General features: G+C 45.6%; 1 protein-coding gene across 4 annotated transcripts in view; it reads left to right on the top strand.

Annotated features, from left to right (window-relative positions):
• The first annotated feature begins 444 nt into the window (after positions 1–444).
• The window catches only part of pias1b (protein inhibitor of activated STAT, 1b), a 36,026-nt gene continuing 19,223 nt past the window's right edge, over positions 445–17,247 (top strand). For 2 of the 4 annotated variants that reach the window (XM_042110035.1, XM_042110034.1), the window contains exons 1-3: positions 1,046–1,127; positions 11,698–12,175; positions 16,430–16,514. In XM_042110035.1, coding sequence (XP_041965969.1) covers positions 1,104–1,127; positions 11,698–12,175; positions 16,430–16,514 — 587 coding nt within the window. In that variant the 5' untranslated portion in view covers positions 1,046–1,103. Of the gene's footprint in view, positions 561–1,045; positions 1,128–9,365; positions 9,386–11,697; positions 12,176–16,429; positions 16,515–17,247 lie in introns of those variants that run through there. The other 2 variants (XM_042110036.1, XM_042110037.1) reach the window with 2 other exon arrangements.

Below are 17,247 nucleotides of genomic sequence, written 5' to 3'. Positions count from 1 at the left end.
TAACATAATTACCATTAGAACTATTACACTGCCTGTCTGTCGGGACCAGTCTAGGTGCAGAGAATAAATCCCCATGGTAACTTATGTGCCATCTCTTTTGTGAAACCAAGTCAAGGCTAAATTCATCCAGGATAACCAAAAAAAAAAATCCCAGCTTAATCCCTTATCTACAGTAGATTTTGTGAAATACCCCTCTGGTCTCACTGGAGCCAGGTTTTTGCAAACCCAGCTTTTATCATCAATCATGTGGGTAAAGTGGTGGAAACCTGAATGAAGTAAAATGCTTACAATGATCTTCGTTGGTTCACAGAAACCATCACAGGCTTTGCCTTTAATTCAGACATGAGACCCTTTCCAAGAATAGGCTACAAATGTAACCAAGTAGCCTATGGTCAGAGAGAGTGAATCAGACTCAAATCTAATCTATTCTTTCACACAAACATACGGGCATTTGTGGGCGTTTTGGGGGTAGCCTAGGCTAGCCTACGCCATGCTGTTGGAGTTGCAAACAAATGCGGCATCGCCATTGAGAGATCACAAAGAAAGGAGCTGGCTCTAAGGTTATAAAAGTATTTTATCATGTTCATTTGTATAATGAAAGCATCGTTTTTATAGCCATACATGTGTGTTCACTTCTGGCTCCTTGGCTATCATTTTGGTAACTATAAAACGAGCTATAGCCTACGTCTTTAGAACCCTAAACATATTGGAGGTGCCAAATGTTGAGTCCAGTCTAGATTGTTTGACGTTAATCACTCCTATGATATAATGTTATTGTCTATCCAAAGTAGCCTAGGCTAAGGTGCATGTTTCGAACTTAACTAGCCTAATAGTCAAATATCAAATTGTCAAAACATTGTTTTGCCAAAGTCATTCAAATAAAGCTTGAGGGTTAGAAATGAATGACTTTGAACTCCCTTTAGTTCACATGTATGTCTTAAATGAGTTCATGATTATCATACCCAACCATCCCGATTGAAGTAGCCTACATACAAAGCCTTTTGCTTGTTCAAATTAAGGCGCTTCTTTTGAATATGTACGTGAGCACGTTAGCATGCCTTTGCGTACTGGGGGCTGATCACGCCTGCGCCAAGAGTAACAAGATGGCGGAGAGTGCGGAACTGAAGGTAAAGCGCAGCCCGAAAATTACTATTGATACAATCACTTAATGTCATTCTCTTGTGAATTTGGTGGTATCTGATATCCCCCATGTGTTTTTAAAAGAGTTGATACTTTGATACGGAGTAAGAATAGGATTTTGAGCAGTTACACTCACAGCATGGGAGGTCATTGTTATTGTTGTGATGTTGAGTCGGCTGTCGCTTGCCAGCTAGCCTATGCTAGCAGAGGAAGCTAGCTGTCTAGCTAGGGAGCTAACTAACCCTGGTAGGCACTGTGGGTTGCAATTCAGGTATTTGTTTAAGCAAGCTCCCAACTGCTGGGTTTATCTGAATCTGCATTCACTTGAATATTCGTCGTTATAGTGATTCAATATGCTGTTGATTGTCATGGATCCTTTGCTTTCTAAAATAAAATGAGGTGTATGGGGCGTTGGAAAGGCTGTGTTACAGATATCTGTTACCTTTCTAGACAGCTATCCTTGTAGCTTGTGGGTGGTGCGTAGGCTAGCCAGTGGGGTAGCTAATATTAGTCCTCAGGTAAATGGAAACTATATCTGACAACCCATGCGTGCATTCAGCCAAGTTACACATTACAGAAGCGACGTTACAGATTCACTGAGCAAGACCCATCCCTGTTGCGAAAGGTGTTTGATTGTGTTGTTAGCTAACGTTAGTTCTGTTCCTGTCAAGATATTCTGGTGCTGAGTCTACCCCTTAGTTGTAGTAGAAGGCGATTTATATGTTTACTGGTAACGTTAATAGTCTGTCCACCAATAGGGTATATTTTCCTTGATGTCTCTGGACGAGTACTTTAATGACATGGAGATGATCTGAAGGGTGCTTCCTGGATGTATTTACCTTTTGCCTCCCTACTGGTGAGAGCTGAGCATGCTGTTTTGTTGACAAGAGGATTATGTACTCTATCCCTGCATAGTGAGTCGTGTGGTAAGCTACATAGTCTTTTGTAGCGAGATGCTAGCTGTTGTTTTTACCCTATTTTCGTGTATATATTATGTGTATTTGAGTAATATTCTATGGTGATGTTCAGAACTAGTCTAACAGTTGCTCAATTGAACAGAAACCGAAATCAACGCTGTAGTGCCATGCTATGGTTTGATATAGCTAACGTTACTGTTTTGTTTATGAGAGAGGTTTGTTATAGGCGCAGCTGGATGTTGACTCTAGTAGTATGGCTGTGTCAATCTAATGCAGGGTGATTCTGACACTTCATTACAAACAGTTACCTCTTTGTGGTGGAAATATGAGTGCAGTTGTTCAGACACGTTAACAGTAACCTAATAATGCACAGTAGCAATCGTCATCAATATCAGGTTGACAGTCCTGGTTAACCACGGATGTGTTAGCTGTCATAAGAGTGAACAGTGGGACTGACCCCTTATTGTTGATGTGTCTGTTGATGTGCCATCCTGTTCCAAGAGGGCATTGTTTTGCAATTTGTAGCTCTGCTTTGTCGTAATGTTACATTGATTCAACTAAGTGATGATGGGATTATATGTTCATAGTGGATGGAATAGATTTGTGTCAGTGACAGTGCTCATATCACATCAACTGCATTCAAAGACATAGCCTAAATAATAGGCCTATTTTATGACAATGCCTTTTGTCCACTTGTGTGGCATTTAAATGTCAACAGCAAATTAGTTAGGCATAGTGTAGCGCACACAACCCGGTGCCTCTGCCCTCTCCTTGCTTGTTTCAGTCTCAATTTGAAGTTGTTGTAGCTAATTTGTTTGTGTGATATTGCCTTAAAATCACTGTAGAAGAAATCGTAGTGAAAATGAAATGTCAATGTAAAATAGTTGTCTGAGGGTCTGTCCCTGTAAAATCATGCTTGCGCTACAGAATGTGGGATTGACTACTAGACCATGTTGTTTAGGTACTATCCTACTGTATGCTGTTACTGTGATAGCACCATTTAATCTAAGCAGTATTTTTTGATGGTTTAAGACTGTGTGTGAGTCATAAGGACATAGTGTTAGTTATGTGACACCTGCACATGACTCATCTGTATGGAGCAGCTCTGATCATATCTTTTTTTTTTTTTTTTTTTTTTTACTCTGACGTCATTCCTGCAGCTCCTTATGTGCAAGATAGAGATTTGTGTACTGCATCCTTTTACAATACTGACACTGAGTTACTCAGGTCTGGTTCAGTGGAACTAGGTCTTCTCTGTGGGTCAACAGTATTTAGTTTAATGATATATTGTCTTGTTGGGCCTTGGCCATTTTTCTCCAGTGCATTTTACATGATTAACAACTCTGCTCATGCTGCTAGGAATCTATCAGCCCATGCTTTTTGGTTTGTGAGCTCTGTTAAGGACATTTTGTCCTCCCAGAAAGAGACCGTAAGGTCGAGCCGCTCTCTTTCTGTCAGCACATCGGCTGGGTGGTTGATTGTCTTTCCGAGGGGAAGTTTGTTGTGTGTCTTGTCTTCACACACCAGATTAGACTCCCTTGGAGATCAGCACTTCCTCATAGCAACGTGTCACTGTTGGTAATATGGGCCTACACACTCGCACACGCACACAGTACACACACACACACACACCACAAGCGAAAGCAAAATTGCTTGCATAACTCCTCATCTGACAGTATGTATGTTGTGATGTTTGTTATTTATTCTAATCAGGCTTGTAGTGTGTGCAGTTTAGGCCTTGTGCTTCAATGTGGCTATCTACACTGTACAGCAAGAACATACATGGGTCCTGCCTGCAAGCTCTTATATAGCCAGTCATTTGGTGGAAATAATGCACTCTGTGTTGAACTGGGAGACTAAATAGCCTAGCCTTCCCAGCGCCCTATCTTTAGCATATCTAATTTTGCTTTGGTGTTACCCACCCACCATACCACCTGCACCACAGCTGGAAGCATTTTGGGCATTAGGCCTACTTCAGGACATGCATTCCTGACCTAAAAGTAATGTAATGTAAAGTAAAAAGTTGCAGCACATTCATTTATGATTTGTGTCTAGCCTAAAGGATCTCTACTAGACCACACTGAGGCCAGTCATGAACCCTGGACATTCTTGATGGCAGACCCAGGATGATTCTGAACTCCTGGTGTTTTGGTCTGAATTTGGTGTCAGATCTCTCATGTGTCATCAACAACCATGACGTCACGTCACGGCAGCATATCTGCCCACATCAGGTGGAAACCGCTTCAACCGATTCCGTTTCATTTGCATAAGTCCCTTACTCATTTAGCAGAGACAGCTTGTGGCCTGGTTGGCAAAAGCTCTGGGTTGTCCGTTTTAATTTTGTTACAATTTGACCCAATATGACAAAAGAAGTTCAGCATCTGTAGCAAATGTACTAAAAGTAATTACTGAGTGAGTTCAAAGACGTTGTGTGCACTTTTGACTTTCATGTACGGTTATGGCGCAACTAGAGAGCTTGCTTCCAGGAGGTGTGTGTGTGTGTGTTTGCTTGTGTGTGTCTATGTTTATCTTTCAGTTTGTTTTTAAAATAACAAATGTACCACGGTGTAAAGATAACCAGGTCTGTTTAAGCATCTCTGTACTCAAAGTTCACAGGAAGTTCAGTTTAACTTTAGTGTAACAGCATGTTGAAAATAAGGGCCTAACTTAAGCCTTGTGTTGGTCTGAATTAATACACTCAATTCCTCAAATAGTTCAGTTTGGCGTACTCAGCAAGCACATTTGGAATTCCGTCTGATTCCCTTAACTTAGCAGAATTGTGTATCTACAGATAAAGTATCTTTATTATGAAAGAGAGAGTTTCTCCTGTAATTCATCCAAAGTCATTTGTAGCACACTGATACAATTCTGCACAATGAAAACAATTCTCTCTACATACCAAAGACTAATAGAGGACAAGGAAAGTGATGGGGTAAAAATGTTGACTAATGGAGAAGTTTAAACTAGCACCATAAGGTTAGTGGTTGTCATGAAAGGTATTAGTCTACACTTCAAAAGCTGTCTGACTTGAAAGCACACACAGCGATGTTGACTGTCTGTTGAGTCCTATATCGTTGCTTTGTGTTCCCTGTGTGGTCGGAAAGAAATTACAGTACTACGCATACAACAACAACGGCTGGCCACCGTCAACTAGCACGTAGGCTACATTCAGCTGCTAGTGCAATAGGGGTGCTGAGAAGCAAAAGCCAAACAACGCTGTGCTAGCTTACCATTTCCGCACTAGTCTTGCTCGCTAGAAAACAGTGTTTAAAATATATCAACATCTGATCGAGAATATGATTGATAACTTGCTTAGTAGCGGGTGACACTGGCATTGTCAGTCCTGGGTCTTTTGGTTGTGGATGAAAGAAAGAGGCTGTGGAGAAGAAGAAAAAGCTGAAACCGTGTTATTAGATCCAGTCATCTACAATCTCCTGTAAGGTCAGAGGATTATTACACTGTGCTTCTTGTCAACAAGTAGACAAGCTAAGCAGCAAATTAGAGTAACCTTTTTCCCAACGGCTCCGACAGCAATACAACAAATGTTGAATATGTTGAATCGGCCATAAATGCGTGACCAGAGGTTCATCAGTGATTGCAGAGCCATGTGGACTGCACAGATTGGAGTGACAGATGCTCATCGACCACCCAGACTTTATCAGACGTCAAATCATCGGCTTGGTCTGCGCCCCCCCCCCCCCCCCCCATTAGAGCCTCCTTCATAATATTCAGTTTGAGACTATAACTTGTTGAAACACTGGCTGCTTCCTTCACATATCTATCATTAGAGTTTATAACTTCCTGCCTGTTATTGAACTGATGCCTCCACCAGTTACCAGTGAATTTCACTCCATCTGTGGGAGATGGAGTGTGTTGTTTGATTTTCCCTTCTGTTTTTCTGTGCGTGTGTGTGTGTGTGTGTGTGTGTGTGAACGTGTGAGTGTCTGTGATGTGTGTGGGTGCACGTGTGTTGCACAGTATTTGTGTCACTTGTGTGTTTTTCTCGTCTGCCGTCAGCCCATGCTTGAGCCACCAACATGGGAGGTCTGTGCCTCACACAGTATGTAATTACCTTTCACTATAAACCTTTGGCCAGACAGGAGGTACCGGTACTCTGCACAGCCTAGCCTAGCCTGGCCCAACACTGTGTGTGTGTGTGTGTGTGTGTGTGTGTGTGTGTGTGTGTGTGTGGCAAGCACAGCGCCAAACTGCTGAAATAAAATCAAATAAATAAAACCATTCCAATAGAATAGTCCTTTTCCTTCTCCACAGCCCTACTCCTATCTGCAGTACTGCGTGTGTGTACAGGACCATTTAGAATGAGCTGAGAACCCCCCCACCCTCTTTTTGACCCTTCATATCAGCAGTGTGTTTGTTTCTGCTCGTACACACATGCACACGCGCGCACACCCACAAGTAGCTCAACACCTCAACACTCCTCTGTCTGCATGGAGCGGGTCGAGTTTGCTCCGTGCCAGCTTGCTGCCATTGGCACTGCAGGCAGCGTTCTGGACAAGAGGCGCTGTTATTGTGAGGCCCTCTTGGTCAGACCCAGGCTTGGGGGCGCTCCAGGAGAGGAGAGGAGGGGAGAGGAGAGGAGAGGAGGGGAGATGAGAGGTGAGGAGGGGAGGGGAGAGGAGAGGAGAGGAGAGGAGTGGAAAAGGGGTGGCCCTCTGCCACCAAACCCAAAACAAGAAGGGCCTTCCCTGGCTCCACATCCCACACAGTGCACTCCAGCCTGCAGAGAGGAGAGGAGAGGAGAGGGAGGGATAGAGAGAGGAGAGGAGAGGGATAGAGGGGGATGAGAGAGGAGGAGAAAGAGGGAGGGATAGAGGGGGATGGGTGGAGACGGAACGTGAGGAGAGCATCATACCGGAGGGAAGAGTGAACGTATAGTAGAATAGTGTGTTTATTATAACAGAGACCGACTAGAATAGTGTTTTATAACACATATAACAGTTTATACAGAACAGAAACTGAGTAGAATAGTGTTTTATAACACATATAACAGTTTATACAGAACAGAAACTGAGTAGAATAGTGTTTTATAACACATATGTTCATACAGAACAGAAACCGAGTAAAATGCCATGTTTATTGCCATCACACAGTACAACAGGTTGTTGAAACCGTAACTGTAACAACAAGCACATGAAGCTGATGATGCGGAAATAAAGGAGTGGGTGAGACAAGCATGAGGAAGAGACAGATTAGTGTGTGCTCTGTGTGTGGCTAGGTGCTGTGCTGTGCAGTCGATAACGATGTAACTATACAAAACAAAGTAAATTGGGAGAAGGGGAGAGGGGATGGTTTGGGAAGGGTGGGGTGGTGTAATTGGAGTTCTGCATGGAGTGTGTCGGGGAGAGAGAGGAGATGTCCATCTCATTACACACCTCGTTAAGCTCAGCATTCAAACACACAGAGCACAAATGGCACTAACTTGTCATCTGAGAGGGCTGTGTTTGATTGACACACACGTCCTGAAGACCGTGTGGCAGTTTGGCTTTCATTTCATAAATGTGTTGAAGAGATTAGATTGTGGAGTTGGTTAATCCAAACTTTGTTGTCTCCCATCTTTACACTTTTTTGTTTCTCGTCATCCTTATGTCCTCTCTCTCTCTCGCTCTCTTTCTCTCATCTCTGGCTTGCTTCCCCCTTTCTTGCACTTTCAATTTTAAAGTGTTTTATTAGAATGATAATGATGCACTTATCCAACGCAGTCATTAGACACAAGATAAGAAATGGATATCACATAGGCATCAATAGACATATCAATCAAAAACCTTCAGCTCCTTTTAGCACACCTCTGATTTCAGCTCACCTGATCCAGGTAGGGAATTCTGGGACGCGTCCCCTCATTGCCCCCTTTACCTGTCCTGTATCCTGTATCCTTCTACTTCCTGCCAATGCTCCCTCAGTTCAAATTAAGGGCACACATGGAAAGTGGAAAATGTGTGTGTGTGTGTATGGAGTTCAACATGAGAGCTTAAGTGTGTGTGTGTGTTAGGGAGACTAGTGAGTTGGCCATTTTCCAGGAGAAAGCAGGAACGAGCCCAGGTAAAAGAATATGAAAAGCAAGAGAGCATGAGTTTGGTAGTGGTCCAAATGTGTGTGTGTGTGTGTGTGTGTGTGTGTCTGTCTGGAGGTATGTTTGCAAACGTGTGTGTTTGTACCTGGCTGGTCTGAGTTTGAAGTCATCTTATAGTTTGTGTGTGTGTGTGTGTGTGTGTGTGTGTGTGTGTGTGTGTGTGTGTGTGTGTGTGTGTGTGTGTGTGTAGTGGGCTCGTCTGAGTTTGGCGCTCCATCAGGGGGAATAATGTGAGTCTCTCTTGTTTTCCCTGGAGCTGCACACTGCTTTTGTTTTTCAAAACTCCCTGGCCCAGACCTCTTTTAACACACACACACACACACACTCTCTCTCTCTCTCTGTCTCTGTCTCTTTCCTGGTTGATCATTATGTCCTCCTCTCCCTCTTTCTATCTCACTCTCACTCATCATGCAGTATCTTGCTCTTGTGCTCTTAATCTCTCTCTCTTTCTCTCTGTTCTTCTCCCTTGTGCACTCTCTCTCCATTCTTCTTTTCTCTCCTTCAGTGTTTTTAATCTCCTCAACTTTCTTTCTTTTCCTCCTAACTTCCCTCTCTCGTTCCTCCTCTCTCTTTCCCACTCTTTTTATCCTCTCCTCCTCTTGTTCTTCCTCTTTTATCCTCTCCTCCCCCGCCTGTCTGCCTGCGGACTAGAAGCTGTTTTCAAATGAAAACCAAATGACAGACACTGGGTCAGCAGTACCATAAGCGTAATGTGCCACCCATGCCACCTGCGCCACCTTCTCCTCTCCACCCACTCCTCCAGCTCCACCAGCTTTAGCGTAAGCCAGTCACAATATTAAAGACCTTATTTATTTTCCCTGTGCCCACCCTGTGCCACCAGACTGCTGGGCATGGCAGCGGGGGAACCTGGTGCAGGGGGAGCTGCAGTTTAACCTGGTGGAGTGTTCAGCACAGCTCATTAGTGCCATCTAACACCCTCATACATGGCACAGCCTAGTTATTACTATTATTCTGCCCTTTTCTTCTTGTAAACAACTGAGATGGTTTTTCAGCACCCAAGCTGAGGAAAAAGGAGCCACGACCACCATGTGTGTGTTTACATCCCTACGTTCCTCTTTCCTACTCCTCTCTTCTCTCCTCTCCTCTCTTCTTTCCTCTCTCTCTCTTCCTTTCTTCGTCCCTCTCTCCCCTCCTCCCTCTTTGCCCCCTTGTGATTTGTTTTTTGTTCTTTTTAGCTGTGGGTGAGTCATCATGTCCGTGTAGGCCAGTACACGCACAGGTACAGACCAGCCAGCCAGCTCATCTGGACACACATACTGGCCTGTGGACAAATAAATGAGTTCTTAGCACCACCTGCACTACACTCTACACCTCCCTCTCCAACATCCCTCCACGTCTTTCTCCACCTTCTTCTCTAATGTCCTTCTCCCAACTCGCCCTCCACCTCCATCTGTATCCTCTCCACCTCCCTTTGTATCCTCTCCACCTCCATCTGTATCCTCTCCACCTCCATCTGTATCCTCTCTACCTCCATCTGTAACGGATGGGCCTGGACGGGCCTAGGCCCGTCTATTGTCAGTCGTCAACACTGTGCTGAGAGCAGGTGGCTGTTTACTCGGCCGCTTCTCCGGTCAAATTCGCGTCAGGTCAATTTAGCTCCCCGTTCCCAAAGAACTAAGAGCAATGGCAATATATTTCACTCAGAACATTTATTTTAAAAGACTGCAACACTGATAGTGCAACAACAAACAAGCTTGGCAACGTTAACTAAAGGGATCAGTCGGGATTAATTGCCAAAAGAACGAAAATGACAAATCACGCAGTCGGCTAAACATTTTAAACTTGCGCCAAACGGATGAACCCAGCATCGGTGCGTCGCTTCATAAATTGAAGCAACAACTTGATCATTGGACAACCCTACCACTAAACCTTTCCATATGCCTGCAACGTTTATGACATAAAAAGTTTAATATGAACGCATTTCATCACACCTGACAATTAAACGGAGCTGTGGCTGTTCGCGATTTGACTGATTCTTGAGAACGAGGAGCGAGATATTTGCACCGCTCAGCTCCGCTCACTAGCTCTGATTCGGAGGCATATCACATATGTAAAGATTATAAAATCTGATTATTTTTCGATTCATGACACGTTTCTTCTTATTTTTTAATGCGTTCTACGGAGAAGGGAGATTGGCGTTGGTCACGGTTTGGAATGAAAGGGAGAAAAAGGACAAAGTAAAAGTTTTTTTTTTTTTTTTTTTGACGACGTAGTTAAGGCGGCAGGCTTGTTTTGCCAAGGCGGCCGCCTTGACTGCAAAGTGCTGCGGGAAACCCTGCTAAGCTTATGTCTGAGGGATCTTATCCTGAAGGGGGAAAAGTTCCAACTGTCTCTCTTAAAAAGTGTTTATTGGCAAGCCCACTTGTTCGTTCAGAATGTCGTCTCTATGGAGACGTACCAGTGAAGATAACGCAGAAGTGTTCAAACCAAACCCTGTCAAGCTGTGGTCTGTAGTGGCCTGAGTGTTTTTGTTTGGGTTTGTGTGTATGTGCACAAACTGACAAACCCCAGAACCCTCTCGTTCATACTCCCATGGGAATGGTTCGCTCCGTTAAGTACACCCGTTAAGTACACCCTTTTGTATAATGAAGACGTTTGGTTGGCGCTGACTAACCCGTCATTGCACCCCCCAAGGGCTGTACTTAGCCACAGCCACAGTCACCAGCGCACGCCTTTCTGTTGTCTTGTTTCAGTTTGTCTCATTGGGTCGCGTTCCGCTACTGAGCCTGCATGCGTATGTGACTCAACGTCTGCAGAAGCGCACAGACTGTGGGAGAACACTAGCACACTACGAGCTTATCTCGCTTACGCTTTTTCTCTTGCGTTTTCCCTCTTTTTCTCCAAGTCAAAGTCACACAAGCTTTAATGGCATGGTTGTTCAGTGGGTCGCCACAGCAATGCATTGAACATACAGTAGGCTACAACAAAATATAAAACGTCCAAATTGGTCATAGCGTACTTTAAGTAATAAAAACATTATAATGATGATATTTATAAGAAGAAAAAGAATATATAGTCTCTCTCTCTCTATCTCTATCTTTCTATCTCTCTGTGTTTATGGAATAAGTGACTGGGGTAAATGTGATTGTGATTGTGCGTCATCCTTATGGAAAAAGATTCTGTAGGAGGGTAATGAGTCTTTAATGAGCCTAGTGTGTGTGTGTGTGTGTGTGTGTACAGGCTGTGTTTGTAGTGTACACATGCTCATGTTTTATCATGATTTGGCATGAAGTGGCATGATGACCACGTTTAAAACAGAAATGGTCTTGTAAGGGGGTACATTTTTTTTTTTGAAATATTAATATAACATTTACAGCTACATTTAGCAGATCATTGATATATTAATTTAACATTTACACATTTCTGCATTTAGCAGATCATTGATATGTTAATATAACATTTACACATATATACATTTAGCAGATCATTGATACATTAATGAACATTTACTCATATCTACATTTAGCAGATGATGCATTTCAATCTCTACTGTCTTTTTTTGCTCTCTCCAAATCTCAAACGCTCCAACAGCAAATGGTGATGAGCTTGCGCGTCTCGGAGCTGCAGGTGCTTCTGGGATACGCGGGGCGGAACAAGCACGGCCGCAAGCACGAGCTGCTGACCAAGGCCCTGCACCTGTTGAAGGCCGGCGTGAGCCCTGCCATCCAGCTCAAGATCAAGGAGCTGTACCGCCGTCGCTTCCCCTCAAAGCTGGTGTCGCCCGTGGACCTGGCACTGCCCGCTGTCCACCTAGCGCCCCCCAGCGTCACGGCGGCGCCCAGCCCGGCGGCAGCGCCCGGCTCCCTGCACCCCGGCCTAGCACAGCTGGCCTTTGACGGGCACGGCGCCCCCTCGCCCCTGCTGCCCGTCTCCCTGCTGGGCACCAAGCACGAGCTGGGCGGCCTGCCCCACCTGCCCCCTGCCATGCACCCGCTGCACCCCGACGTCAAGATGCAGAGGCTGCCCTTCTACGACCTGCTGGACGAGCTCATCAAACCCACCAGCCTGGGTGAGTCTGCAGCCCAGACCAGGACCCTCATGCCAAGTGATGATTTAGCTTTAGTGTTGAAGTGTCCAGTGCTATTGAACGTGTGTCTGCATTGCAGTCACAGGCAGAGCTCACATGTGTTGTATGTTAATCTCACACTTTTCTGAGTGCAAGATGAAGTACATCTTGTCTGTGATTGTCGAGCTCTGGTTTGCATGTGAAGACAACATTTAAGACAGTAAGTTTCCCAGTTGACATACAGTAGGACAGGACCATGAAGACTGCTTTATCATTTGAGCTTAATTGTGTCATGTTAAAGGTGCTGGGGAAGAAGACAGACCTCCACACCTGTCACTGGCATAGTTTTGAGTGAAATATAAACTCATAGGCGTAATAGGTGCAAACTAATAAAACTAATAAAACAGCTGTAAGATAAAAGCTCAATTATGAAATGGTTTCTGTAAGCTTGCAAAACTTGTTGCTCACTTATGTTCAGTTTCCACAGCAGAAGTGACACGCCTGTTCTGCCACCCCTGGTGTGTGTTAATTTGATTTAAAGAGGTTTGATGAGGTCAGTAGGAGTAAGTCAACACTGTAGAAGTCCATAGAGACAAACAGAGAGGGCTGAAGTTTGTGTGAAATTTGATGCCATCGGTAAGGAGGCCTGTGTGTTTTGAGCCTACAGTACACACGGTATGGTGAGACCGGTAATCTTTACACCTACGCACGCACACACACACACAACTACACACACACACAACTACACACAAAAGTTTCCAATAATATGCATCTGACGTCAGGTTTCTGGCTAGCTTCTATAGAATGACCTCCCCCACATTTTCTCCCTCCCTCCCCTCACTCACTCACCTCACTCACACACACTCTCTCTCTCTCTCTCTCTCTCTCTCTCTCTCTTTTTTTTCTCTCTTTCTGTCTCTGGTGCTCTCTCTTCTCTTCTGTTCTCTTCTCTTTTCTTTCCTTCTCTTCTCTTTCTTGTGTTTCCTCCCTCCTTCCTCTCCCTCTCTTGCTCTTTCTCTGTGCCGGAGTGAGAGGGCACTCGGAGTGGCGGAGTTCATCTAGTACTCTCTTTTGTTTTGTCTCTCTCTCTCTCTCTCTCTCTCTTCTCTCGTTCTCATTTCCTTCCCTCTCTTTTCCTTGCTCCCTTTCTTTTTAGAGAGGAGGAAAGCATCTTAGCACTTTCAATTTTCCTCTCTCTCTCTCTCTCTCTCTCTCTCTTTCTGTCCCTCTTCCTTTCTTGAGGAGGAGTGCGTGTACGTTGGGTGTGGCACTGTTGATTTACCTCCTCTTTCCCTCATTCCAATCCTCACTCACCCCCACCTTGTCTTCCTCATCCCCCTCTTTTCTGGAGAAGTGTGTCTGGACTGATGCTGTTAATTTCACCTCCCGCACTACTCTCTTCATCCCTTATTCATCTTCATCTTCCTCTTCCTTCTCTCGTTCTTTCTCTGTCCCTCCATCTCTTGCTCTCTCCCCTTCTGTCTTTACTAGGGAGGACGAGTGTCTGGAGTGGTACTGTTAATATCACCTCCCTCACTTGTTCTTCCTTGTTCATCTCTCTCTCCCACATCCTCTCTTTCTCTCTCTCTTTCTCTGTCCCTCTCTCTCTCACTCTCTCCCCTTCTGTCTTTACTAGGAAGGGGGAGTGGTACTCTTAATTTCAGTTCCCTCACTCTCACTCGTTTCTCTCACTTCCTCTCTTGTTTCCACTCCCTCTCTCTCTCTATCCTTCCCTCTCCCTCTCTCTCTTCTTGAGGACATGGGAACTGTCTGGATTGGCCTGTTAATATCACCTCTCACTCGTTCTTCCATGTTCATCTTTCTCTCTCTCTCTCTCCCTTGTTCTCTCTCCCTTGTTCTCTCTCTCTCTCTGTGCCTCTTCCTTTCTTGAGGAGGAGTGCGTGTACGTTGGGTGTGACACTGTTAATTTACCAACTCTTTCTTTTTTCTCTCTCATCCTCTCTCTATCCCTCATTCCTCACTCACCCCCAACTTTGTCTTCTTCATCCTCCTCTTTTCTGGGGGAGGAGTTTTTCTGATGCTGTTAATTTCACCTCCCGCACTACTCTCTTCATCCCTTATTCATAGTCATCATATCTTTCTCTCTTCCTTCTCTCACTCTTTCTCTGTCCCTCTCTCTCTTGCTCTCTCCCCTTCTTTCTTTACTAGGGAGGACGAGTGTCTGGAATGGTACTCGTTCTTCCTTGTTCGTCTCTCTCTCTCTCTCTCTCTCTTTCTCTCTCCCTCTCTTTACTTGTGGAGGAGTAGTGTCTGGAGTGGCGCTGTTAATTTCCCTTCTTCCCTCTCCATCACCTCCTCCGTGTCTGCAGTCTCTTCTGAGCTTTAATTATCTTAAGGGCTTCTCAGAACGTTCTGGAAAAAAGGACAGAAAAAGACAAGGAAGTTCATTTCAGTGCATTTTTACTTTCAGTCAGTCCTTCTCTACTGTCTGTGGTGTCATGTATGGATTTGTTTATGTGTTTTGTCAAGGAGGAGTTGCTTAACATCCTGTTTTATTACCTTGGAAGTATTGCCACACTCACACACACTCACTCCCTTATAGTATGTGCTGACACATGTAGTTTGGCCTTTCCTTCAGCGTAGGTTTCGGTTCGTGAACAGCCCTGCTTTAGAAGCTATCAGTAGAACTGTGGTGATCTATCGGTCACTTTAGGTATGGATTAGCCTGTCTTTCATGGCTGCCCAAGACTTGTTACAGAGGAACTTAAGCCTAGACATTACGAAGCCCAGTGGAAACAAAAGGGTGTGCAAGACTGATGTAGTGTGGACGAGACAAGCCACCTGGCGACCCCACCCCCACCCCGCCAGTGTGTGTGTACTCCTGTAGTGAGCCATCAGACATTAGCCATTCAATTATACATCAAACAGCCCTTTTCCTCCAGGTTTGATCTCACGGCTGCATGGACGGCTAGACGGAGAGATAAAAGAGAGAGCTGGGATCACTGTCTGAGATGACTGAGTTGACCGCTGGCTCTGACCTCCTCACATTTATAATGTCATTCATAAAGTCAGCCGATAACCTTGCTGATCCAGGCTCTCAGGCTGCCCTCGAGGCCAGCAGTGGCCCAAATGTGGCCCAGACGGGGTCCAGACGCTCGGTGGCGTGTGGCTCCCCGGACGGCCGGGCTTCGGCTGGGCTGGGCTGCTGCTGTGTGCTGCTGTGCTCCCCGGCGCAGTCTGCTCTTATCTCCTACAGCCGGCCACTGGGCTGGGCCAGGCTTAAGCAGGATTGGATTGTGCAACCGCCCAGGAGCTATTTTTAGAGCAGACGATTATTGAGAGGGGAAGAGAGACAGAATGAGAAAGAGAAAGAGAGAGAGAGAGTGAGTGGAGTGTGGGGTAGAGAGAGGGAGGACAGAGAGAGAGACTGAGAAAGAGAAGGCCGAGAGAAAGACAGGTTGGGTTGGAGAGGGGGGGTATAGAGAGCCGAGAGAAAGACAGGTTGGGTTGGAGAGGGGGGGGGGGGGGTCGGGTATAGAGAGCCGAGAGAAAGACAGGTTGGGTTGGAGAGGGGGGGTTATAGAGAGCCGAGAGAAAGACAGGTTGGGTTGGAGGGGGGGGGGGGGGGGGGGTCGGGTATAGAGAGCTGAGAGAGAAACAGGTTGGGTTGGAGAGGGGGGGGGGGGGGGTAGAAAAAGCAGAGAGAGAGACAGGTTGGGTTAGAGAGAGAGAGAGGGAGGAGGATGAAGAAGGGGGAGTGGAGAGGGAAGCAGAGAGACAGGTTTTGATAAGAGACAGACAGACACTGAGAAATAGGAAGAGCAAGGCAGACAGCCAGAGAGAGTGTGGATATCGTCCATCTTTAAGGGGATGTGTGCCTGCCTGTCTGCCTGGCCTTCAGCTTTCCACTGTACCCCACAGCTACAAGACGGCATACACGCAAACAAAAGGCACTAAACATGGCACTAACCATTACCCTACTGCCTTAAAGCACAGCAAGGCAATGACCCACTGTGGACTGGGCTGCAGGTCACACAAGGTATACTTCTTGTGCAATGTCCTCCTCACATAAACATATGTTTAGATTGTAGCCAGCTCTTGCAGGTTTTCTGTCTGTGATTATAGATGTTGGTAACAGCCTTGAACTTTGATGACCACTAAATTGAAATCGAGCTGTTTTCAAATGACTTGTCTTTCTTTCTTTCTTTCTTTCTTTCTTTCTTTATATTTTTCTTTCTTCCTTTCTTTCTTTCTTTTTTCTTTCTTTCCCACCCTTCTTCTCTGCTGCCTGTGTAGCCACAGACAGTAACCAGCGTTTTCAGGAGACGTGCTTCGCCTTCGCTCTGACTCCACAGCAAGTCCAACAGATCAGCAGCTCAATGTGAGTACAACACACACTCTCTGTGTGTGTGTGTGTGTGTGTGTGTGTGTGTGTGTGTGTGTGTGTCTGCATGTCTTTATATGCGTGCATGTGTGTGTGTGTATGTGTCTGTTTGCCCCTGTGTTTGCACCTTTGTGTATGCATGCATGTGTGTGTTTGTGTGTGTAAGGGTACACTGGCTGCCCCCCCCCCCTCACCCCACACTGGTGTTAATGTATCACCTGACCTTTCCATAGCGTCATGGGTATGTAAGCCCCCCCCTCTCCTTATAAACACCTTGTGGGGGCTTAACAGCAGAGCTGTGCTCCTGTGCTGATGGAGCAGATGAGTACCGATCTCCTCCTCCTGCGCTGTTATGTGAGGGACTGAGTACAGATCTCCTCCAGCCTTCTCCTCATCCTGCACTGTTGTGTGAGGGACTGAGTAAAGATCTCCTCCAGCCTTCTCCTCCTCCTGCACTGTTATGTGAGGGACTGAAGGAGAAGACGCTGTACTGGAGAAAAGCTGCCCAGTTTCTCAGGCACACCTGCAGTGGCTTTAAAAACATGCTTAATTAATGTGTGACGGCGCTTGCAAGAATGAAACCTGACTCTCTTCTCTGCTTCCCTCGCTTTCTCTCTCTCTTCCTCTCTCTCTCTTCCTCTTCTCTCTCTCTCTCTCTCTCTCTCGCTCTCTCTCTCTCTCTCTCTCTCTCTCTCTCTCTCTCTCTCTCTCTCTCTGCCCCCCCCCCTCC

The sequence above is a fragment of the Alosa sapidissima genome, chromosome 11 (genome assembly GCF_018492685.1).
Source record: "Alosa sapidissima isolate fAloSap1 chromosome 11, fAloSap1.pri, whole genome shotgun sequence".
NCBI lineage: Eukaryota > Metazoa > Chordata > Actinopteri > Clupeiformes > Clupeidae > Alosa > Alosa sapidissima.
This window is presented reverse-complemented; position numbering and strand designations above follow the sequence as displayed.